The sequence below is a fragment of the Schistocerca piceifrons genome, chromosome 5, assembly GCF_021461385.2.
Source record: "Schistocerca piceifrons isolate TAMUIC-IGC-003096 chromosome 5, iqSchPice1.1, whole genome shotgun sequence".
Taxonomy (NCBI): Eukaryota; Metazoa; Arthropoda; class Insecta; order Orthoptera; family Acrididae; genus Schistocerca; species Schistocerca piceifrons.
The window spans coordinates 257,848,179-257,873,546 of record NC_060142.1 but is presented as its reverse complement, the minus strand read 5'-3'; the positions used below and the strand labels follow the sequence as shown (position 1 = coordinate 257,873,546).

Below are 25,368 nucleotides of genomic sequence, written 5' to 3'. Positions count from 1 at the left end.
GAACGGGCGATCTTTGCGCTGGCCGATCTGACGACCGTGGTACTAAATGTGAGGTCGCAAGTCTGCGTGGCCGCCTCCTTTGTTGGCCGAGGAGAAGCAAGGACAGTGCTGTATTTTCCTTTCTGAGGCACGGTGGGCTGTCGACTGGCGAGTAACTTTCGAGCAGCAAAGGTCGACACCTTTTCCTTCACTCTTATTTCCTGGATGAGCTTTTCATCCTTAAAAACCGGGCAATCTCGAGAGGAAGCAGCGTGGTCACCCATACAGTTGATGCAGTGAGGGGATGGAGGTGGACAAGCACCCTCATGGGCATCCTTGCCACACGTAACACATTTGGCCGGATTGGAACAGGACTGGCTGGTGTGATTGAACTGCTGACATCGATAGCAACGCGTAGGGTTTGGGACATAAGGGCGAACGGAAATTATCTCATAGCCTGCTTTGATTTTTGATGGGAGGTGAACTTTGTCAAATGTCAAGAAGACAGTGCGGGTTGGAATGATGTTCGAGTCAACCCTTTTCATAACCCGATGAACAGCGGTGACGCCCTGGTCAGACAGGTAGTGCTGAATTTCTTCGTCAGACAATCCATCGAGGGAGCGTGTATAAACGACTCCACGCGAGGAATTTAAGGTATGGTGCGGTTCCACCCGGACAGGGAAGGTGTGGAGCAGAGAAGTACGCAGCAATTTTTGAGCCTGGAGGGCACTGTGCGTTTCTAACAACAGGGTACCATTCCGTAATCTGGAACAAGACTTTACAGGACCCGCAATTGCGTCGACACCTTTCTGAATAATGAAAGGGTTGACCGTGGAAAAGTCGTGACCTTCGTCAGACCGAGAAACAACAAGGAACTGTGGCAACGATGGAAGAACCGTCTGTGGCTGAGACTCAGTGAACTTACGTTTGTGAGCAGACATAGTGGAAGGTGAGGAAACCATTGCGGAAGAATCCCCCATGATTACCGGCGTCTCCGATGGCGCGCTCCTCCCTTGTGGGGGCCCTCACCGAGGGCACTCCCGCCTTAGGTGATTGTTCACACCTCAGGTCACACCTCCCGACAAACGGACGGAGGGACCAATCGGCACTTTCGGAAGGTATCAGCTCGGGTAATCACCCCTCCCTGGGCCTGGCCTTTACCAGGGGGTACGTACGTGTCCTACCTGTCTACCCGGGGCGGGGAATTACGCGTTACCCCGTCACCGGCTACGCATGGAAGTGCGTGGGTCGGCCTTCAGACACGCACAGGGAGGAAGAAAGAGAAAGGGAAAGGAAAGAAGAGGGGGTCTCAAACGCCGCAGCGGAGAAAAGGGTAAAGAGAAGAGGTAAGGAAAAGAGAAGGACAAAGGAAGGAAGAAGACATACAAGCAAGGAAGAAGAAGAATGCGGTACATTTACAAGCGTCCGTCTCCGGACGTAGGCGCAAACCATACTCCCAGAGGGGGAGAAAGTGAAGGAAAGAGCCAGAGGTGAGGGGGGGGGGGGGGGGTGAAGACAGGGGATGGGGAAGGATGCGGAAAGGGAAGGTATGCAGCCCGGAAAGGAAGGAAGGCCACATTAGCTCGGGGCCCCGTGCTCGCTACGCACGTATCCACAAAAGAGTTGTGGATCCCCTGGGGGGGGGGGGGGGGGGGGGGGGGGGGCAAAGATTGATAGTGGAAGTGTACGTAGTAATGAAGAATGGGATGAAGAATTAGATGGCATGGTGTATATGGAGGTTAAAGAAAATTTATTTAATGGTGAAGATGATGATGTCAGTGAAGAATATGGGAACCAGTTTGTGCCAATGGAAACTGGGAAGGTATCAGATAAGGAACACGTGGACAGCCATCATGATTTAGATTTGAGGCTAGAAATTTTATGGGATACTTATAAGAGTTATAGTGACAGTGACAGAGTAAAAAAAGAGTCATCAAGATTATTTGTGAAGAACTGCATTACAACTGGAAAGGTAGAACCAATCAGCAGGTTTACAGTGAGATCGTTGTTGTTGTGGTCTTCAGTCCTGAGACTGGTTTGATGCAGCTCTCCATGCTACTCTATCCTGTGCAAGCTGCTTCATCTCCCAGTACCTACTGCAACCTACATCCTTCTGAATCTGCTTAGTGTATTCATCTCTTGGTCTCCCTCTACGATTTTTACCCTCCACGCTGCCCTCCAGAACTAAATTGGTGATCCCTTGATGCCTCAGAACATGTCCTACCAACCGATCCCTTCTTCTAGTCAAGTTGTGCCACAAGCTCCTCTTTTCCCCAATTCTATTCAATAACTCCTCATTAGTTATGTGATCTACCCATCTAATCTTCAGCATTCTTCTGTAGCACCACATTTCGAAAGCTTCTACTCTCTTCCTGTCTAAACTATTTATCGTACATGTTTCACTTCCATACACGGCTACACTCCATACAAATATTTTCAGAAACGACTTCCTGACACTTAAATCAATACTCGATGTTAACAAATTTCTTTTCTTCAGAAACGCTTTCCTTGCCATTGCCAGTCTGCATTTTATATCCTCTCTACTTCGACCATCATCAGTTATTTTGCTCCCCAAATAGCAAAACTCCTTTACTACTTTAAGTGTCTCATTTCCTAATCTAATTCCCTCAGCATCACCAGACTTAATTCAACTACATTCCATTATCCTCGTTTTGCTTTTGTTGATGTTCATCTTATACCCTCCTTTCAAGTCGATGTCCATTCCGTTCAGCTGCTCTTCCAAGCCCTTTGCTGTCTCTGACAGAATTACCATGTCATCGGCGAACCTCAAAGTTTTTATTTCTTCTCCATGGATTTTAATACCTACTCTGAACTTTTCTTTTGTTTCCTTTACTACTTGCTCAATATACAGATTGAATAACATCGGGGATAGGCTACAACCCTGTCTCACTCCTCTCCTAACCACTGCTTCCCTTTCATGTCCCTCAACTCTTGTAACTGCCATCTGATTTCTGTAGAAATTGTAAATAGCCTTTTGCTCCCTGTATTTTACCCCTGTCGCCTTCTGAATTTGAAAGAAAGTATTCCAGTGAACATTGTCAAAAGCTTTCTCTAAAACTACAAATGCTAGAAATGTAGGTTTGCCTTTCCTTAATCTTTCTTTTAAGATAAGTCAGTATTGCTTCACGTGTTCCAACATTTATACGGAATCCAAACTGATCTTCCCCAAGGTCGGCTTCGGCTTCGAGGTGAAATCAGTTCCGGGAAAAGTAGACAGTGTGTAAAAGAGGGACATGACATTAAGCAGTCATCTGATGTAGCTCTAAGGAAAATACGGACAAAGTAAGAGAAATTGTGCAGATAAAAATGGTATAAATGACTTGGACTTTAGAGAGATTGAGGATGATTTGTTGCATGAAGATGATGAAAGCAGGAAAGAAAAAGTTTTAGGTTTTCCATATGTACGTATAAAAGTTGCAAATTATGAGGGCGTTTGCCTCTTAGACATGGGTAGTCCTGTTTTTGCCACTTCCGAAAAATTTAGAAACCAGGTAAGGCACAGCGCTGACTTTGAAGAATACCCTGTTATTGGAATCAAAATTAAGGGACCAACTGGTAGGCATTGCAAAGTTGTAAACAGACAAGCCTTAATATCTTTCACCACTAATGATCTACAGTATAACCAAGGATGTTTCATAGTCCCTGACCTCAATGAAAATATTTTGTTTGGAGTGAATTGGATACAAGGAGTAAATGCAGATTTTGACTGGAATTACAAAAAGTTAAAGCTTACCAACTCAAAGACAGATGTAACACATGTGTCTGAACTTATCATCCAAAACTGCCTAGAGTATAATTTTCAAATGAGAAGAGTGATTTGTGTAAATGAAAAGATCGACTTTAACAAGGAACACAATGAAGAAGAATACAGTGAAGACAAATATGCTGAATTATTGACCAACAAACTAAAGGAAGCTGGGAGTCTATATAAAAAACAGACAGATCAATTAGATAGTTTATTGTGGGACTACAAAGACATGTTCAGTGAGAAAACTGGGAAAGTGAAAACCTTTCAATGTAGACTTAATCTTAAACCTCATGAACCATTTTTTATCAAACCATACGGAGTACCCATCTCAAAAAGAAAAGTTGTGGAGAGAGAACTACAAAAGATGGAATAGTGGGAAGTAATCAAAAGGTGCAATACTGCATATAATAACCTGTTGGTGGTAGTTTCCAAACATGACGGTGGAGTAAGACTTGTGCTCAATTCGAGACATTTACACACATACCTTGAGAGGAAAACTATTACCCTGAGAACATTGATGAGTTACTACATAAGTTTGAACATATGAAGTATGTCCAGTTTAGACTTAACAGCAGGTTTCCATCAGGTACCATTGGAGATTCAGTCTAGGAAATATACTACATTTTTGTATGGAGGAAGATGCTATTGCTATTGTGTTGCACCATTTGGTCTTTATGTAGCAGTTGCAGAATTTATCCAAGCATTGGATTTTGTTCTAGAAAAACAGTTATTAAGTAAAGTAGTCCTTTATGTTGATGACATACTTGTAACAGGAAAAAGTTGGGAAGAACATATACGCTTGTTGGCTGAAGTGAGTTATAGATTGAGACAGGGACGTATGTCATTAAAATTAGATAAGTGCAAATTTGGGGTTAAACAACTCAAATTTTTAGGCCATACCATCTCAGGAGAAAGATTCTTCCCGGGTAAAGAAAAACTTGAAGCCATTGCAAAATTTCCTGCGCCCAAGACTTAGAAACAACTTAAATCTTTCTATGGAGTTTGTGGCTACTACTGTAAGTTTGTGCCGGCCGGTGTGGCCGTGCGGTTAAAGGCACTTCAGTCTGGAACCGCGTGACCGCTGCGGTCGCATGTTCGAATCCTGCCTCGGGCATGGATGTGTGTGATGTCCTTAGGTTAGTTAGGTTTAATTAGTTCTAAGTTCTAGGCGACTGATGACCTCAGAAGTTAAGTCGCATAGTGCTCAGAGCCATCTGAACCATTTGTAAGTTTGTCAGCACTCAAACTTTAAATGCACCATGTTTGAACAACCTGTTGAAGAAAAACATCATTTTGGTATGGGACAAGGATTGTCAGGAGGCATTCAACAACATCAAGAAACAGATGTGCAACAGTAAAATGTTATACAGACCTGATCTTACAAAGCCATCTTGCATTATGACTGACAGCAGTGACTATGGGCTGGGAGCTCATTTGTTCCAAGAAAAGATTGTAGATGGTGTGATAGAGCATAGATCAATAGCTTTTGCCAATTGAACTTGACAAAAACGTGAGAAGTCATATACTGTCACCGAAAAAGAATTGTTAGCAGTCTATTGGGCTTTCACCAAATTCAATAATTACTTATTAGGACATCAAGCAGTAGTATACACAGACCATAAGGCTTTAATCTATATAAAAGAGTGTACTTTGCATCACAGCAAGATAACTAGGTGGGCACTATTCCTCCAGCAGTTCAACTATACAGTAAATTATAAAAAGGTGAAGAAAATGCAATTGCTGATGCTCTATCAAGATTGCCAACGGGAGGAGAAGGTGAAAATAACAGTGATGAGTGTGAAATGGAATTTTGGATTATGTATCTAAAATGAATGGAAGATGAGAATGAAATCATGGAAATTTGTAATGACATCTGTAGATATCAGAACCACGATTCTAATTGGTAGTTAGTTAAAAGTTATCTGGGTAAGAGAGGATACGAGAAAGTAGAGCAGTATTATAAAGTGCACAAGGGTATACTTTTTCAGATACAGTGCAGACAGTGATGCTTGGAGATTGTGTTGGGGACAGCAGTATACTAAAGTATTGATAAAGTATGTACGAGAGTTTCGGACATTGTGGGACACAGAAATGTATCCAAAAGATCCAAGAGGATGTATACTTTTACATCACTGACAGGAGACTGAGGAAGCAATTATCTTCATGTGGCAGGTGCCAGAGGGTAAAAGTTAGAAGTCAAACCTGCAAAGGATGTATGCAAAACATCTTGCCAAAAGAACAACTACAACTTGTAGCAGCCGATTATTATGGATCACTGTCTATGGCTAAAGGAGGGTTTTGTTACATATTTGTCATGGTGGATCTTTTTTCAAAATTCATTAAACTATATCCTTTAAAGAAAGCAACAAATAAGAACATCATTTTGAAAATTAGAAGAGACTATTTCACAAAGGTATTTCTGACAATGGAGCACAATTTACTTCTAAACTTTAGAAAACAGTTGTTGATGATGAGAACATAAGCTATATTCTGATATCAGCTTACAACCCGTCAAGCAATCCGGCTGAACGTTACATGAGACAAATAGGGAGATTATTTAGAACTTATTGCAACAAGAATCGTGTAAGTTGGATAGAGTATGTAGACAGCTTTGAAGATATACTGAACAGCTTACAGCATTCACTTACTGGGTTTTGCCCATATGAAATAATGTATCACAAGAAACTACTAAAACTGATCAATGAATTAATTGAATTCCCAGCATGTAAGGCTATGAGTCCACAGGAAAGAGAAGAAATAGTCAAGAAAGTAATGGAACAACAAGGAAAATTGAGGAAAACAGCCATGATAAGATATTGAAGCCTACAAATTTTGAAATCTATGATCTGGTCCTTGTGAAGACACATGAAAAATCCAAGGCTATAAGCAACAAATTAAAGAAATTATTTGATATCTATATTGGCCATTCAAAATTCAGTCTATGCCATACCCAAATGCATACAGGTTAGTGTATCCAAAACCTGGAAGGTTATTTAGTTTACGTAATATAAATGAACTGAAACCCTAAAGCAAGTGTCACACACAAAGAAAAAAATCAGATGATGTAAATGCCATCAGGAGGACACCACATCTTTGTGTCAAGTGCTTGGTGAGCACTAGGTCTCCAAGCTATGTAGCATTCTATTTTCTTCTTTTCATTTTTGGATGCTACATCATTTACTCATCTATGAACTTGTAAAGAAGTTATCTGTTACTGTAAATACTATCCATTCTATGTAGTATAAGTTTTCTGTATGTAATGTGAATGAGTGACATTATTTGAGGAATAATTTGAAAATGTAAACTGTGTATTAAATTTGACTTTCTTACAGTAATGATTGTGAGAAATGAGTTGTGTAAAACATAGTGAGAAAGTTACGACAACTTTGTAGAGATAAAGATGATAATAGGTTAAAGTCTGTACTATGTATATAATAAGTATTGTAAGTGTTGTTAAGAAACTACTTTCTGGCCACCACACTCTGTGGACAATCTGTATTAGTAAGGAATGTTTACTTTTTCTGTGCATGTTATTAGCTTTATGAACTTGTGATGACATTCAGGAGCTAATTGGTGGGACAATGTATGGTTCTGGAAGTAAAAGACAATTTTCTAGACCCACATGTGTGTGTAGTGTAGTGTACAGTGTATAATAGTCATAGATAAGTTAGTTTTAGCATTTTCATGACAGAATGAATCTGTGAGTATATAAGATAATGGAGATTATTGTTCTTATATTCTGTAGAGCATGTATTTGATCTGTGGGAAGTGATAGCATGAAGTAGTTCAAAGGTGTTTCTATGAGAATTACAGGCATTACAACATGGGAAACTGCTAATGAGATGTACAAATGGACATGTTGCACTGTGACAAAAGACATTTTGTGAAAAGTATGCCATTACAAGATTGTGTGATGAGGAACAGCCTGTGAGTTTATGTTTGATATGATAAAGAGTTAAATGAGATTTTGGGGGTGGGGTGTCAAATACACTGTATAGTGGAATATACTGAAATACTAATCAAAAAGAAATTATACTTATATAATTTATTTTTTTTTCATTGACTTTAATCTGTATATAATGAAATCTTTACAGTTTAAATATGCTTATCTTTGTGAGATTTTGTTTATAAATATGCTAATAGTATAGGACAATATGCGAATGATTTTGGTGTATTTATACCTGATGTCACCTTAATTGTAACCTACACGAGTACCTTGAGTAATGAGGGGGGTTGGGGCTGTTTGAGGAAGGAGACCAGACAGCGAGGTCAATGGTCTCATTGGATTATGGAATGAAGTCGGCCGTGCCCTTTCAAAGGAACCATCCCAGCATTTGCCTGAAGCGATTTAGGGAAATCACAGAAAACCTAAATGAGGATGGCTGGACGCGGGATTGAACCGTCGTCCTTCCGAATGCGAGTCCAGTGTGCTAGTTGAGTAATGAGTTCATCCCTGTTCCTACGTAGAGAACTGTATCCAAGATCCTTACCTGACCTGGAAGTAAAAACTAAAATGTGTGAAGCTAATCGTGGACTGTGCTATTGCAGCATAGAGACTGCCAGAAAAAGAGGGGTTGCAGACACAAGATGGACAGCGCAAAAGGACTGATGGTAGTGAGCTGCCAATTCCTTAAGATGTGCGATGCGAACCAGTGACTGGAGTGGCAGTTAAGAACAATAAAATTTGATTTTTTCCATTAAAACTAGTACTAAGATAATTTAAATGTATTGAAGATATGTGATTTGAAAGTACCAGATTGTCTATATGTATTTAGCAGCCATTCATATAAGTATTGTAAGAGTGGCTGCGGATGTATTATGCAACAGCCTGCCCCAAGATCATTATGAACTGTCCGATACCACCGTTTTTGATATGCGTAAGTGTATTTATCGTACTATTCAGTGATTCCTAGGGCCTTTTATGTGTATTTTTATACGTATTGTTCAGTTAAGTTTGCCTGAAAACCTGTCCTCCTTTGTAAATACATATACAATATATGTTGTCATTAACAAAAATATGTACATATGCCAAATTGAATATCAAATCGTGAAATTGAAGTAATAAATGTTTAGCAACAAATATTAAGAAGCTGTGGAAATGTTCGCACAAATAACTAATGCCTCAAATTACAATAACTGCAATTTGTAAATTTGCTAACAAAAACCTCATTACGACTCAAATGAAAATAACAATCATTATCCAGTTGTGTAAATTAATTTGTTATTCATTTTTATGTAATTCATTGTAATTAATTATGCTTGTGAATTATGCAGATATTTACCTCTTGTTAGTTACACCACCCAAATTTATGAAATTCCGGTATTTGAGAAAATGTGTGTATTTAATTTATGTAATCTGGCGAAGCACGATGTGTATACTTCGAACACATGTTAGCAATAAAATCCATACAGTCACTAATTATGAAAATAAGGTAAAATCAAAATAATTATTGAAATCAGATTGTGAATTAATTTTCACACATAAAACCAAGATGATGGTATAAATATTATGTTATTTGACATTATATTTTATAAGCTGTACAAATGTAACAGCGGGCAGTCAGTCAAGTTTTGTTTACTTCAGGAGTCAGTGCAGTTCAGTTCAGTTCAGTTCAGTTCAGTTCAGTTCAGTTCCGTCTCTTTTGCACTTACGTCAGTTCCGTCGATCAGGTAATGTCAATAAATAATTTATCAAGCTTGACATTTTCGTGATGTTCTCATTATTCGCAGCACCCACAACATCGACGAACCACAGGCCAACGCAAGTTAAGTAGTAATGTTTAAAGATCGTTGCAGGCTGTATCATGAGACGAGGCAAGAGGCTGAAGTATTTCGCAGTCGTTGAAAGGTTCACTACGTAATTCCATTTGGCAGGAGGTGAAATGTAGGAGGATGTCTTGGACTAGTCATTTCTGCAGTAGACAGATAGCCAGGTAAGAAGATGCCGATGTTGTCATGAAGTGGGTTGCAGGTGTTTAGCAGAAACTACACACTGGTACAAAGATCACATTGAAGGACAATACCTGGAACAGTTGATTATCTTTGGTGGCCCAGAAGACAACTGAGTTTGGCTCACTTCTGAGAGAAAGAGGTTCATGGTCCTGATGAGGAGACACGGCACTCCCAGCAGCTAACCACGTTACTGCGATGAATTAGATACGGAGCCTTAGTGTGGAGTCATAAAAAAAAGTGGGAAGAGCAACCAACCTATGAAGGATGCTGCTTGAGACATTGCAGGAGGCTACAATGATCCTGAATTGCTGTGGCAGTGTCTTTGGTCCACCACAGCATCAGAGTGATGGAAGAAACCTGTAGAAAGGAGGTTAGCAGTGCAAGGTGATCGCATCGGACCTCGACTATGATATCTGACAGAGAGGGGGCAAAGATAACAGCAGAGGCTACAACTGCCAGTTGCCTTTTTGGACCACGCAATGTGTAAGTCAGCCCAGTCTTTGATGGCCTATTCACAGCAAGCAAAGGGACAAATGAAGAGCAGGGAGCCCTGACATCCACAGGCCATGACTCCTTTACCGTATTTACTCGAATCTAAGCCGCACTTTTTTTCCGGTTTTTGTAATCCAAAAAACCGCCTGCGGCTTAGAATCGAGTGCAAAGCAAGCGGAAGTTCTGAAAAATGTTGGTAGGTCCCACCACAACTAACTTCTGCCGCCGAACATATGTAGCGCTACACAGGCATGCTTTGTAGGCACAAAGATAAATACTGGCGCCAAAACCAATGCGTCAGTAAATAAATTTAAAGAAAAAAAGAAATGGAAGACAAGCTTTTTTTCTCCGCCCCGAGTTTCGACCACTGCATTTTCATACATTATCCAACGAAATAATACAAATTCCGAATTGTTCATCTTCGAATGTAGCAGAATTTCAATGTACTACGAAAATCCTACTGGCACGACTGTTTGAGATGTTTGTCAATATGGCCAACTCTAAGTTCTGAATTTTTTCCTACCTGTGAGAAGAGATGGTTGCTAATAGGAACCTGATGAAATGTGAATCACATGCAGTATTCTCTTCACCATAAGAGTAATATGAATATAAACATTTTACCATGTATTCTTTCGTATTTCCTGCTATCTCATTTAAATCCTGTCTGCCTAATAAACTACGAAACTAGAGACAACAGCAAACGCGGAAAAATATACGTATCGTGTCATGTTTATATATTATTCTTATGCCTAATAGTGATACAGTCAGAAATAAAGCACGGCAACTGACTAGATTTTTAAATCTAAGATGACTCTAATTTGTGTGCAGAATTTGACGTACTAAAGAAGCGGCCGCAAAGATTTTCAAACGGGGAAAAATTTTCGCCTAACTCTCGTTCAGTACATGTTCTATCATACGCAGTCTATTATTTGGTTCTTGTTGATCATTATCAAAGAAAGCAGCAGTGTAAGTAACAACAAATAGTCTCTTGCCATTGTTTCGCTAATGAGACAATTCCTCTCTCTTGTTTTTTTAATTGTAAGCGGCGGTAGCGCGCACAAAAGCAAGCCATGCCGCGAGCGGCGACAGGGCGTAAACACGCACTATCAGAATGCGACAAACAATGTATGACACAGCACAGTAATGCATTTTCAGCTTAGAGTGACGTAAACACCTATAACAAATAAAACCGTAATTATCAGATCAAAGCAAAATAAGCAATCGATCCAAACCAGACGAAGCACGTGAAAAAGGAAGGGTACCCGTATAAATACGGACGGAGCGCCTGACGCATAGCAATGGCTACGTGGTAAAGCTTAACTGCTAAGCTTACGACTCGAACCAAACTACTGTAGCTGTATCGTCATTCATTATACCTAAATTGTGTCTCATGTTAGAATGGACCAACTTTGTTTCGATTTGGAGGTGCGGCCTAAAACTTTTCCCTCCCCTTGAATTTCGAGTCTCAGATTTCAGGTATGGCTTAGATTCGGGATTTTTTTTTTCCTTTCTTTCGAGTCTCATTTTTCAGGTGCGGCTTAGATTCGAGTGCGGCTTAGATTCGAGTAAATACGGTAGTCACTGGCTGACATCGGGCCTCTGACTTACAGGTTTCCGCATAGAATGGTTATGTGAGGAAGCCCTATCACCAGTAGGCACCGGAGGAGGAAGCTACTTTTCCAGCTGGGTGCAGAAAGTAGTTCCTGAAGGCGCTGCCATGGGGACCATAAGAAAGAAGGGCAAAAACTGGGGAGGGGGTGAGGGCTGGAAATTGCTGCAACTTTCTCATAATGGGTAATGTCAACAGGATGTAGGCATTATTATTATTATTATTATTATTATTTTTCTCCTAGGTATAAGCTAGATGATCAATAGACTTATACTCTCGTATCTTCTTTTCTTTCTTAAAGAATGGGCAATCTGGTGAATGAGGAGAATGGTGTTCTGTACAGTTGAAACAAAAAGGGGGTTGTTCGCAAGGACTACTTTCGTGCAGTGATCGTCCACAATTAATGCATTTTAGTTACACCTTGCAGCAGGATTACACATTATTACAGAATAAGCATGTAAACACCTCATAGATGGTGGGATGTGCCTTCTGGGCTTAAACTTAATGCCCAAAATTTTTTTTGTAGTGCATACCAACTAGGAAAGGGCATCATAAATAACTCCTACTGCAAGCAGCATTCAATATCACCTGTGGAGAATATCTGCATAGTCTCATACACACATTTAAAAGGCAATGCAGTAACCAATCTTACATAGTATAGTCTTTAAGTACCCTTTTGATAAAGCCCCCCTGACACCACAGGTATCACACTGCTGATGCCCGAGCTGCTATAGTTCAATTCTTTTATCTTGGCGGCTCGCGCATGCCCGCCCAGACGCGGGAGATTGCTGCGTTGCCAGTTGCACACGACGCACGCACCAATAGAAGCAGCGCCATAGTATAGCATAGTTCGCAAGCTTACGTTTGGGGGGGAGCACGCAGTTCATGAAGTAAAGCCACCACGGCTGCATTAAGCCTTTCGCTGCTACCTTCCCCCCATAAATGACTTAATTTTGTTTCGATGTTCAACGCAGTTATTATGCAGCATTAAATATAGTAAACCATTGCACGAAATTTTGAAGAGGTTGCAGAGGTAGAAGTCCATAGAGTATACTTTCCGTATGGTCGATTTTAGTTGCCACAATGTTGAGAATGAAATGTGGACAAGATACCTAAATTTCATATAAAATTTACTGTGTAACGATAGCTCATTTTAGTACCACTTAGGTGTCGTATGTAATATTGAGAAATATTCTGTCTTTTGCAACTGTAACAAAAGTTTTATTTACACTGAGCACATTTGGCTTTATTTTAAAGCACTTCAATCAATCAAAAGGAAGTAGACAAAATACATTAAACAAAACTGTGGACTTACAAAAACATTAGGACTTGAATATACCATCTATCAGTGAAGTGTTCTGAGCTATGTCAAATATAATTTTTGTGTGTGGCACACACAAACATCATTTATTTCCTAAAACACTGATCTGCCAACACAAACGTTGAATACTGTGTTACTGCAGCACAAAACTACGAAAGGTGACTTGGCAATGGAGGAGACAAAATACTGTCCACTGAAGATGCTTCAAAAGAGAGAAACGCGTCTGGTCTAAATAAGCCCCTTATTACAGTTGCAGAAGAGGAATATAATTCAGTACCATTGGTAAAACTGTGACTGTGGAATAAAAACAAGAAAGAGAACATGAGTACCATTGTGTATGTGCCATACCTTTCCTTGATTGAAGTGCTTTAAAATAAATCCAAACACGTCCAGTGTAAATAATACTTTTATTACAGTCGCGAAAGACGGAATATTTCTCAATATTACATACAACACCTATGTCGTACTTATTAAATGAGATATTGTTATACAGTAAATTTTATATGAAATTTAAGTATCTTGTCCACATTACATTCTCAACATTGTGGCAACTAAAATCGACCATACGGAAAGTATACGCTATGGACTTCTACCTCTGCAAACTCTTCAAAATTTCGTGCAATGGTTTACTACATTTAATGCTGCATAATAACTGCGTTGAACATCGAAACAAAATTAAGTCATTTATGGGGGGGAAGGTATCAGTCAAGAAGACGTGTAAAAATCAAATTTTTGGGCCAAATAGTTTTTGTGAAATCGAATGATAAGTGTGTCAAAGCAGTGGGAACACCATGTGTCTGCACAGGCGAACAGTGCAGTGATGACAAAATCGCACACAGCGCGGAATGCGGCGAGCACGTGTCTGCAGCAGCAAAAGGGTTAATGAAGAGACAAAGCACGAGAAATTTCAAAAAATTGCATTCAAACGAATATAATTCGTGAAGTAAGCCACTTCAATATTATTTTTAAATAATGAAAATATTAAGCACTACACAAGGTTTGAACTCATAACCTTTCGCACAGCAGCCCAACACCTTAACCGTTACGCTAACGCACCTCGTCTAACTACATAACGCCATTAGGACTATAACACGTCGCGCAAAGTACTGACAAACACTGTTGGTATGACTATGAATTACTCATGCTTCGTCAAAGTACAATAGGAAGTAAACAATTACCGCTGTTCTTTATTGCGAAAAAGCGGTTCGTGAGAGTGATACAAACACCTTTCCTCGGTATCGCCTGAATTAGGAGTCTTATTGCTTGTTTGGTTTAATTAATTAATAGAATATGAAGCAATTGGTATAAAGAATGCTTTTTCCAAACTTTCTATAAAAGAATGTCTGCTATCAAGACATTGCTTTTGTTCCATTACTTTATTTATGACTGAACGTTTCTAAAACTGAAGACACTCGTCCATGCTCTACACTTCAGTCGAGATGTGGCAACGTCGTTCTCTGTTCATTGGCTGACTGTGTTTTGTGAAGTCAGATGCGCAGAACGAACCCAAACTCGGCCGCCAACATAACTGACACGCACTTTAGCTCCCCAAACATATCAAGGAATAGAAACTCATCTTCTTGGGGTATCACAATTCCCGGCAATGGCTGTTGTGAGAGATGATCTTCATTGCAGCTAGGTGGCCCCGTGGGGAGAGCCCTGAATCAGAGTTTGTGGCAGCCGGGCAAAGACTCACACATGAAATATATCAGATTAAACCAAAACTATGGCCGTTATGATACAGTTATCTCATCAGACAGTTACAATCCTACTACTTTCCCTACCAGGGCTACCCCATGGAGTGAAAGACGAGCCAGCCAATTGGGAAGAAAACAAAATTCATCCAATACTTGTTGTGTACTCGAAAAAGAGAGATTTTTCCTTGGACAAACCCATTATTTTTTGTGGAACACATTGAAGAAGGCAACCAAAAATTACTTCAGCTGAAATATGATGTTAAACAAGTGAATGAATATGTTGAGAAAGAAAGACAGAACCTAGGGGATAGTGATCTGCCACATGTGCACTGGTATTCTCTTATAAGGGGCTACTTCCATAATCCACTGTGCAGTGCGTTTTAAATGCGTGCAGCATCGTTCATAGCTGTTATTTTGTACATGACATTTTGTGTTGTTAAGTGTTTGTTTTAAGTAGAAATATAGTGTTTTACTTTTACAGTTTTATTACAACAAGAGATATGAAGACTCTCTTGATGGAAAAGCAAATAATTTTTTTGAGAAAGTTGAATCTCATTGTGGAACATGTCTCACTTGCAAAGAGTTTAGGAATACCTGGGTTCACACTCAATACCATCATTTAAAACAAAAATTCAGTTTTAAAAAGTGCAAACAGAAGTGGAACAAATATGAAAAGGGGAAGACATTATGCAAGTTACTTGAAACATATGGAGCTGGGATGATGATGAATAGGTTTCAGAAAGCATGTGCTTCCAACATCCTGATAACAGCATGATGTTACATGAAAAGGTGCTGAAGGAATACATTCAGAATGAAAATTTCTGTAGATCTAATAGGTGGATTGTCAGAAGTGATATAATGTGGCATACAAAACTGTATGTGGGGAAGAAAATAGTGTGAACTTAAGAACTTTTGGTGAACAGCTGACTGTAATTTTAAAGGTACCTATCTGAAGGAACTTTTCATTGTATTCACAATAACACAGGCATTGCAATGTCTTTTCCTGTTTTAAAAATATGAATACTTTGCCCATGAACTACAGTGCCAATCATGAAGCATGGATGACATCAAAACTATCTGAAAACAGTTGCATTGTCTTGATTCAAAAATGGGAGCTTAAAACAGAAAATTTCTCATATTTCTAGATTGTTACCCTGCACACCCTAAAAATGTAAATTTATGGAATATGCAGTTAAGAGTTCTTGCTAACAATCTGCACCAGCACGTTGCAGCCCTTGGATTTGGGAACTATGCACACTTTTCAAACACATTTTAAAAGATATAGTGTACAGAAGGTATTCACTTCTGTGGAAGCTGGAAAGAATCCTGCCTACTTTAGAATATCGATTCTAGATTCCCCGCCTTACATGAAGTCATGGATGGAGGTTAAGGAGTCCACCACCACAACTGCTTCTGGACAGTTGGGTCTTTCAAAAAAACAAATGAGGAAAATAGATTCTTCCTAGCATATCTATGAAATAATGATGATTGTGAAAGTATCATCACTTCATTGTGGGAAAAGAAGCAATTAGATCATCCAGTGTAAGATTTCCATCATGTTTATGATAAAGTTGTAAATCTTCTGTGTGTCTATACGGAAGAAAGATGCAGGTGTGGACAGCAAAGCTTTCCACTACGTTCAAGAAATTGAAAACCATATAGAAGAAATTCATCACAATAAGTTAAAATGGACTACAATTCTGGAATGTATTTTTGATGAAGGCATAGGTTTCTTGGTGAAAAAAACAGATGTGTTCATAATGGTACATCAAATTTATGTTAGTCTAATGGTCCTCCATTACAAGTCAGTATAATTAATACAGTGATGTTTTATAGGTTACATGCTGAAAAAGTAATTTTCTATCTTTTACTTTTCCCCCACATTTCACACAATTTTTAAAAATCCCTCGAAAGGTGTAACAAAAAGGTTGTACCATATACTATCCAGCATGTCTATAGACCGGACATTAAATTCTTAGTACACCTGAAATACCTCATAATTCAGAGGAACATAAAAAGAAAATTGAGCAAATTTCTGGCAATATAAATGACAGTGTTACAGTTCATATGATGGGAACTCCATTATGAACTTGAATTTTTTTTTTGAACTTTAATGAATCAACCTGAACAAAAAATACACCCACCTGATTTTTCTATCTATTCTCCTGACATTGCTACACATTTTCCCCATTTTACTGGCCACATATAAATACCATCCTCAAAGAAAGAAAAGGGACATGTGACAACCACTCATACGTGAAATTAACTACTGCTGCATTTGTTATCGAACTGTTGTCCTCCAAGTACTTCTTTGAGGAATCAAAAAATATGCTAGTTGCAGGGTGATGAGTCTGGGCTATAAGGAGAATGTTCCAGAATTGTCCAATGACTTTCCTCCAGTTTTTCCTTTGTTAATGCAGCAGAGTGCAGCCTTGAATTGTCATGCAGAAGAATCACCATCCGTGACGATGGCCACTTCCAGAGCTTACTCCTTCTGCCAAAGCAACTTTCCCTCCTAGGGGACACCGCCTTGTAGTAGGCAACTTCAGTGCCAGGCGGGAGGGCTTGCGTGCTTCCATGAAGTCGAGAGCTATGTCGGCGGTAGCGTAGCTACTGGCAGGGTCACCCAAGCCGGATTGGTCTCGATTAAGGAGCAAGACGAAATGTGTCCCACAAAAAGGGCAGGGAGGGCTCTAGAGGCGTAGTGAAGCCAGCTTCCCTAGGGGAGAAACCTAATACAAATCCTGGAACTACAGGTTGGGTATTGGGCGTGAGGCTAACAACCCCGCCTCTTAAAAATTATACCGTTACTGAAACACAGAAGAGAGCAAACCAGACATACATCTTGTTCGTGATCTATGGCTTGAAAACAAGGACAAGAGCGGGTTTCGGAATGTGAGAACAATGTTCGAGTCAGGAAAACTGGAACAAGTCTCTAGGGAGATGGAACGATACAAACTGAGGATACTTGGACTGAGCGAAACACGATGGAATGGTTCTGGGGAATTCAGGTTGAGCGATGGGAAGATACTTCTGTAGTCAGGGAAAGAGGAAAGAGAAGACCGTGATAATGGGTATACTACTGGCAAGAGAAGCAAGGAGAAGCTTATTAGAGTGGAAGCCAATCTCAGGTCAGATTATTACAGCGTAACTCAAGACCAGAGTAAGAAATACGTATCTTGTGTGGTGTTATGCACCCACAGAACAAGCAGACACTCAAGGAAAGAACAATTTCTACGGACAATTGGGAGAGGTTCTAGCCAGGATCAAAAAGAAAGACACAAAAAGGCTTAGAGAAAGTTATGGGAAAACATGAGGCTGGAGTCCAAAATGATGACAGAGAGTTTCATTGATATGTGCCTTAACAACAGGCTGGTTATTGGAGGACTGGTGTTCCCATACAAACTCTTCAATAAAATAACATGGCTTTCACCAGATGGCAAGACACAAAATCAGATCGATCATTTTTTCATTTTTCAATTAGCCAGATGTGGAGGTGTTCCCTTCTCCATGTCCGAAACAGAAGAAGTGCTGACAGCAGAAGTGATCATCATCTTGTAATAGCTGAAGTATGGTTAAAGATGGCTGCTACTGGTCATCAAGATGCAAATTGCAGGCAGAAAAGATTCACTGTTAGAAAACTTCAAAACAAAGACATAAGAAAAGAGTTTGTGCAGGAGTTGAAAAACCGATATAATAAGTTGGAGGTGGAGGATCGAAGTGAGGAAGAGGCAAGTACACAAGTGGAGAGGAAGTGGAATAAAATCAAGAAAACCTTCCTAAATTCCAGTGAGAAGGTATTAGGATTCCAGGACACCAGAAGGAAGCCATGGATATCTGATCATACATGGCAGAAGATTTAAGAGAAATAAAGGCCTTGATCAACCAGAGTAGGGACAATGAAAAAAACAATGCCTTAGGGCAAGGTACAATGAAGTTCATCAGCAAGTGAAGAGAAGTGCTAGATCTGATAGAAGAAATCAGGTAGAACAGCTTGCAGAAAGAGCTCAACAGGCAGCAGAAAGGGGCAATTCGAAAGAGCTATATAATATCATCTAACAGAAAAGCTTTAACGAAAGTAAGCCAGTGAAGTTGAAAGAGGGGGAACTGTTGACCAACAGCGAGCAGCAGGTAAAGTGATGGAAGAAATATTTCAGTGAGGTGTTCCATATGACCCTGATCCATCAAGAAGAACAAGAGCAGGAGGAACTAGACCAACAGGAAGCACCTGCACTGCAAATCAATACTCAACCTTCCAGCAAGAGCAAAATTATCAAGGCTCTTAAAAGCTGCAAGAATAACAAGGCACCTGGTGTAGACAGCATGGTGGCGGAAATGCTCAAGGCAGACTATGAAGTAACAGGAGATATGTTACTGCCCCTGTTCCAAGAAATCTGGAACACAGAAACCATCCCAGAAGATTGGAGGAAAGGAATCCTTATCAAGTTGCCCAAGAAAGGAGACCTTACAAAGTGCCACAACTGGCATGACATCACACTTTTGTCAATACCCAGTAAAGTATTTTCAAGGATTGTTTTAAACCGTCTCAGAGTGGCCATGGATAGTAAGCTCAGGAAAGAAAAGGCTAGTTTTAGAGAAAGCAGATCATGCACACAGACCAAATCAACACCATGAACATCATTATTGAGTAATCTATGGAATACTGGTCTCCTTTGTATCTGGCTTTTGTTGACTTTGAAAAAGCCTTTATAGCGTGCAGTGTGAAGCCATCTGGAAAACAATGCAGAATTACGGAGTACCTCCAAAGATCATCAGCATCGTGAAGACCATGTACAGAGAATATACTTGCCAGGTGAAATAGGATGGAAATCTCTCGGAACCATTCATTTTAATTCTGGAGTAAGGCAGGGTTGTTTGCTTTCACCACTGCTGTTTTTGCCGACATTCGATGGTGTCATGAAGTAGGTAACTCGAGAGAAAAGGAGAAGTATACAATGGACTCCATGTGATAGCCTTGAGGACCTGGATTTTGCGGATGACATCTTCTTTCTGTCCCACACTTTTAAGGATATGAGTGAGAAGCTTAAGGAATTGGAAACAGAAGCTCAGAGAGTTGGATTAAAAATAAACATGGCTAAGACTAAAGAGCTTAGGATGAACAGTAAGAACAAGAATGTACTAGCTGTGAAAGAAGAGGAGATTGAGCAGGTGGAGAGCTTTTGTTATCTGGGAAGTATTGATTCCAAAAGTGGAGGGGCGACAGAAGACGTCGAAAGTAGGATCAAAAACGGAAAAGGGGCATTTGCCCAGCCGCGACCAGTTTGGACATCTCGTGAAATATTGTTGAAGGCGAAGCTTGAAATATTGTTGAAGGCGAAGCTTAAAATCTTTGATTCAAATGTAAAATCTGTTCTCTTTTTCGGGTGTGAGATGTGGAAAGTGGCAGCACAAATTAAAACAAGAGTACAAACCTTCATCAATAAATGTTTGAGAACTATACTGGGAGTACGGTGGCCAAATGTTATCTCAAACCAAGAAATATGGCAACGCACCCAACAATGTAAATCCAAGATAATCGTAAAAGAAAGGAAATGAAGATGGATCGGACACACCCTGGGAAGAGGCCCGCAACATATTCCAAAGCAGGCTTTAGAATGGAACCCACAAGGAGCAAGTAGGAAGGGCAGACCGAGGTCGACCTGGCGCAGGACTGTTGAAGTTGAATTGGCAGCCACTGGGCCACTCCTGGAGTAACATCAAGAAGATGGCAACAGACAGCATCAGATGGAGAGCTCTAATATGTGACCTATGCTCCACATTGGAGTAAAAGGGATTAAGTAAGTCAAAGCAACTTCGGAAAGATTTATGTGTAGATCTTCTGCAATAAGGTCCTGTACAGTATAAATGTTTTCTGGTGACATGCTTGTCTGTGGTTATCTTTGGTGGGGGTACATTTTCCACAGTGACCCATCCTGCCACAAATGTTTTATTCCATTCACATACTTGGAGCTTCAAAAGTATTTCTTCCCAAACTGTACACAGAGCTTCCTAAAAATTTTCACAGGTTTGGGGTCTTCTTTCGCAAGAAACTTGGTGATTATGCGCAAAGCAACAGATGTATTTCTTGGTTGCAAATGGTGGCCTGACTTGAGTGGTTGTGTCACACTAACTGCAGCCTCACAATGCTATTTCAGACATTCCCACCAGCATCCTGTCAAGGTCATGTCCATTTCAGTCCACTACCATAGCAACCAGATTTAAATTTCAGTTCATATTTGACACATCCTCACAGAAAGGAGTACAGAGAATTAGAGCAGAGAGTAGATTTCTTGTTTCATGGATAATGATCCATACATAAATTGTAATGATGTGTGGAACAAGTCATTTTACATTCTCGTTACAAATTAATTTGCAAATGTGCCTGTATGCTAAACACTTAGAAGCTTTTTTTTTTCTTTTTTTTGTGCACAGATGTTTTTCTACAGAATTTTACTTGGCTGTCTTTCAAGACATTTTATACCACCAGGTAAGTGATCAAAATTTGTTGTTGCAGCATCGTGCACCCCTTTTTGCGCTAAAGAAAACCTTAACAGAGAGTAATGAATACTATTTTTCATTCCGGTACTGGAACTATGAACATGATTGTTCCTTCTGAACTGTATTGGATTATTTACAACAAACTTCATGTGGAAATAAATATTCTGTGAAGCAGTAGTCAGAATGCCCAACTCCTTAAACAGATGTCTAGAAGATGATCATGGGCAGGCACCGGATATTACTCTTACTTCGCGTTTTTGAGCAATGAAGACTTTTTTGCTTAATGATGAGTTACCCATGGAAGATAAAACAACAATACTTGAAACTGTCAACAATGTTACAGTTCAAACTTGTTATTAGCACAATTACAAATAACTACACAGAAAATATTTACCTTGTTGAAAGACCAGCAATCTGTGTTATTACCAGAAGTTCTCTTAATATTTGGTAAACATCAAGTGTCCAGTACAGACAGAGATGAATGTCAACAAGCCAATATGCAACATCCATCAACATGCATAACAGCCTTGCATGTATTTTTAAATCAGTTCCTGGAAAAGAACAATTAGATGAAATTTAACTTAATGAAAGAAGATTATGCTTTAACATCCCATTGACATTAGAGACGGAATGTTTCAGGGATGGGGAAGGAAATCGACAATGCACTTTTAAAGGAACCAATCTGGTATTAGCCTGAAACAATTCAGGAAAATCATGGGAAGCCTAAATCTGTATGACTGGACAGACAGTTGAAGTCTTCCCCTACGGAGTGAGAACCTCACCACCATCTTGCTTGGTTTTAACTAAAGTGTTCTATCTTTCCTCAGAAATCATTTGAAAATATTAAGATTCAAGAATAATGAAGCAATCTAGTAACTATTAAGCAGACTTCTCAACCAATACATGGCTGCAAAATTAACTAAATAATTATTGAGAACAAAATTCTATTTCATATCACTAATAAGATTTAACGACAAGCTACTTAATAGTTCATTAATCAAGAGGCAAGAGGGGGAGGAGGTAGGGAGGAAGAAACAAGAGCAGCAAATGGAAGTAGGAGGGAGGAGTCTGGAGCACAGATCAGGAGGAGGCAACGTGTGAGGTGGCACCTGGAGTAAGAAGCCAATGAGGTGTGCAGGATAGTGCCTGGAGCAAAAAGACAAGGTAGCATGTGGAGCAGTGCCCGTAAGAAGCAGCTGAGGCAGAGTGCAGGGCGGCATGTGGAGTAAGAAACCGGAGTGGAATGTGAGGAGGCGACTGGAGCAAGAAGCCGAGGCGACATGCAGAGGAGTGCATAGAGCAAGATGCCGAGGCGACATGGGTGGGAGTGCACAGAGCGAGAAGCCGTAGCGACGCGTGGTGGTGGTGGTGGTGGTGGTGGTGGTGGTGGTTGTTGTGTGTGTGTGTGTGTGTGTGGGGGGGGGGGAGGGGGGAGGGGAGTTTCCAGGAGCAAGAAGGTGAGGTGACATGTGGAGGAGGGCCCGGAGACAAAAGAAGCCAAGGTCAGCACGCAGGGGAGGGTTTGGAGCAAGAAGCCAAGGTGACAAGCGGGGCAGGGCACGGAGCAAGAAGCCGAGGCGACGTGTGGGGCAGGGCACGGAGCAAGAAGCCGAGGCGACGTGTGGGGCAGGGCGCGGAGCAAGAAGCCGAGGCGACGTGTGGGGCAGGGCGCGGAGCAAGAAGCCGAGGCGACGTGTGGGGCAGGGCGCGGAGCAAGAAGCCGAGGCGACGTGTGGGGGAGGGCGCGGAGCAAGAAGCCGAGGCGGCGTGTGGGGGAGGGCGCGGAGCAAGAAGCCGAGGCGGCGTGTGGGGGAGGGCGCGGAGCAAGAAGCCGAGGCGGCGTGTGGGGGAGGGCGCGGAGCAAGAAGCCGAGGCGGCGTGTGGGGGAGGGCGCGGAGCAAGAAGCCGAGGCGGCGTGTGGGGGAGGGCGCGGAGCAAGAAGCCGAGGCGGCGTGTGGGGGAGGGCGCGGAGCAAGAAGCCGAGGCGGCGTGTGGGGGAGGGCGCGGAGCAAGAAGCCGAGGCGGCGTGTGGGGGAGGGCGCGGAGCAAGAAGCCGAGGCGGCGTGTGGGGGAGGGCGCGGAGCAAGAAGCCGAGGCGGCGTGTGGGGGAGGGCGCGGAGCAAGAAGCCGAGGCGGCGTGTGGGGGAGGGCGCGGAGCAAGAAGCCGAGGCGGCGTGTGGGGGAGGGCGCGTAGCAAGAAGCCGAGGCGGCGTGTGGGGGAGGGCGCGGAGCAAGAAGCCGAGGCGGCGTGTGGGGGAGGGCGCGGAGCAAGAAGCCGAGGCGGCGTGTGGGGGAGGGCGCGGAGCAAGAAGCCGAGGCGGCGTGTGGGGGAGGGCGCGGAGCAAGAAGCCGAGGCGGCGTGTGGGGGAGGGCGCGGAGCAAGAAGCCGAGGCGGCGTGTGGGGGAGGGCGCGGAGCAAGAAGCCGAGGCGCGTGTGGGGGAGGGCGCGGAGCAAGAAGCCGAGGCGGCGTGTGGGGGAGGGCGCGGAGCAAGAAGCCGAGGCGGCGTGTGGGGGAGGGCGCGGAGCAAGAAGCCGAGGCGGCGTGTGGGGGAGGGCGCGGAGCAAGAAGCCGAGGCGGCGTGTGGGGGAGGGGGCGGAGCAAGAAGCCGAGGCGATGTGTGGGGGAGGGGGCGGAGCAAGAAGCCGAGGCGACGTGTGGGGGAGGGCGCGGACCAAGAAGCCGAGGCGACGTGTGGGGGAGGGCGCGGACCAAGAAGCCGAGGCGACGTGTGGGGGAGGGGGCGGAGCAAGAAGCCGAGGCGACGTGTGGGGGAGGGGGCGGAGCAAGAAGCCGAGGCGACGTGTGGGGGAGGGCGCGGACCAAGAAGCCGAGGCGACGTGTGGGGGAGGGCGCGGACCAAGAAGCCGAGGCGACGTGTGGGGGAGGGCGCGGACCAAGAAGCCGAGGCGACGTGTGGGGGAGGGCGCAGAGCAAGAAGCCGAGGTGACGTGGGGGAGGGCACGGAGCAAGAAGCCGAGGCGACATGTGGGGGAGGGCACGGAGCAAGAAGCCGAGGCGACATGTGGGGGAGGGCACGGAGCAAGAAGCTGAGGCAAAATGGGGGAAGGCCCAGAGCAAGAAGCTGAGGTAACGTGTGGGGGACGACCTGGAGCAAGGAGCCGAGGTGACGTGGGGGGACAGCCTGGAGAAAGAAGCCGAGGTGACGTGGGGGACAGCCCGGAGAAAGAAGCCGAGGTGACGTGGGGGACAGCCCGGAGAAAGAAGCCGAGGTGACGTGGGGGACAGCCCGGAGAAAGAAGTCGAGGTGACATGGGGGGACAGCCCGGAGAAAGAAGCCGAGGTGACGTGGGGGACAGCCCAGAGAAAGAAGCTGTGGTGACCAGTGGGGGAAGGCCTGGAGCAAGAAGCTGAGGCGACGTGTGGGGGAGGGCCTGGAGCACGAGACTGAGGCTGTATGTGGAGGAGGGCCCAGAGGAAGAGGTCGTGACAGTATGCAGGGCAGCGACAGGAGATAGAGGTTGAAGTAGCACATGGGGCTTCGCCCGGCACAATAGGCCAGAGCAGTACACAGAGCTGTGTCTGGAGCAAGAGACCAAGACAGCATGCAGGGTAGTTCTGGGAACAAGATGCAGTGAAAGGATGTGGTGAAGTATCGAGTATTATCCTTACAGAAGTATGCTTTGTTTTTTTTTTTTTTTTTTTTTTTTTGTTTGTGGTTTTAGGGCGCAAAACTTCTATGGTCATTAGCGCCCAGCCCGTGACGTAGAAAACAGGAAAAAAACGAAATTTAAAATCAGCAGCAATGGAAACAAAGTCAGAAAATTTGAGAAACTAAAGGCAGAAGGAATGCTTAAAAGTCCACTATAGAAAGGGGTTGGTTGTCCCCAAAAAAAAAAAGGTTCAAATGACTGACGTCATTTCACTGTCACTAATAAACTGTAGAACGCGGTCAGCTGAGCGCGTGTCATCTGCTAAAATCAACGATAGATCAGGCGATAGCTGTAGACGGGAGCGTAACGGATTAAAATAGGGGCATTCAATTAAAAGGTGTCTGACCGTCCACAGCTGAGAGCAGTGGGGACAGAGTG

The 25,368-nt window shown here is 42.6% G+C and overlaps 1 protein-coding gene across 1 annotated transcript in view; it reads right to left on the bottom strand.

Annotated features, from left to right (window-relative positions):
* The window catches only part of LOC124798432, a 292,118-nt gene that overhangs the window by 19,023 nt on the left and 247,727 nt on the right, over positions 1-25,368 (bottom strand). The window contains exon 14 of the mRNA XM_047261841.1: positions 21,712-21,868. Coding sequence (XP_047117797.1) covers positions 21,712-21,868 — 157 coding nt within the window. The remainder of the gene's footprint in view (positions 1-21,711; positions 21,869-25,368) is intronic.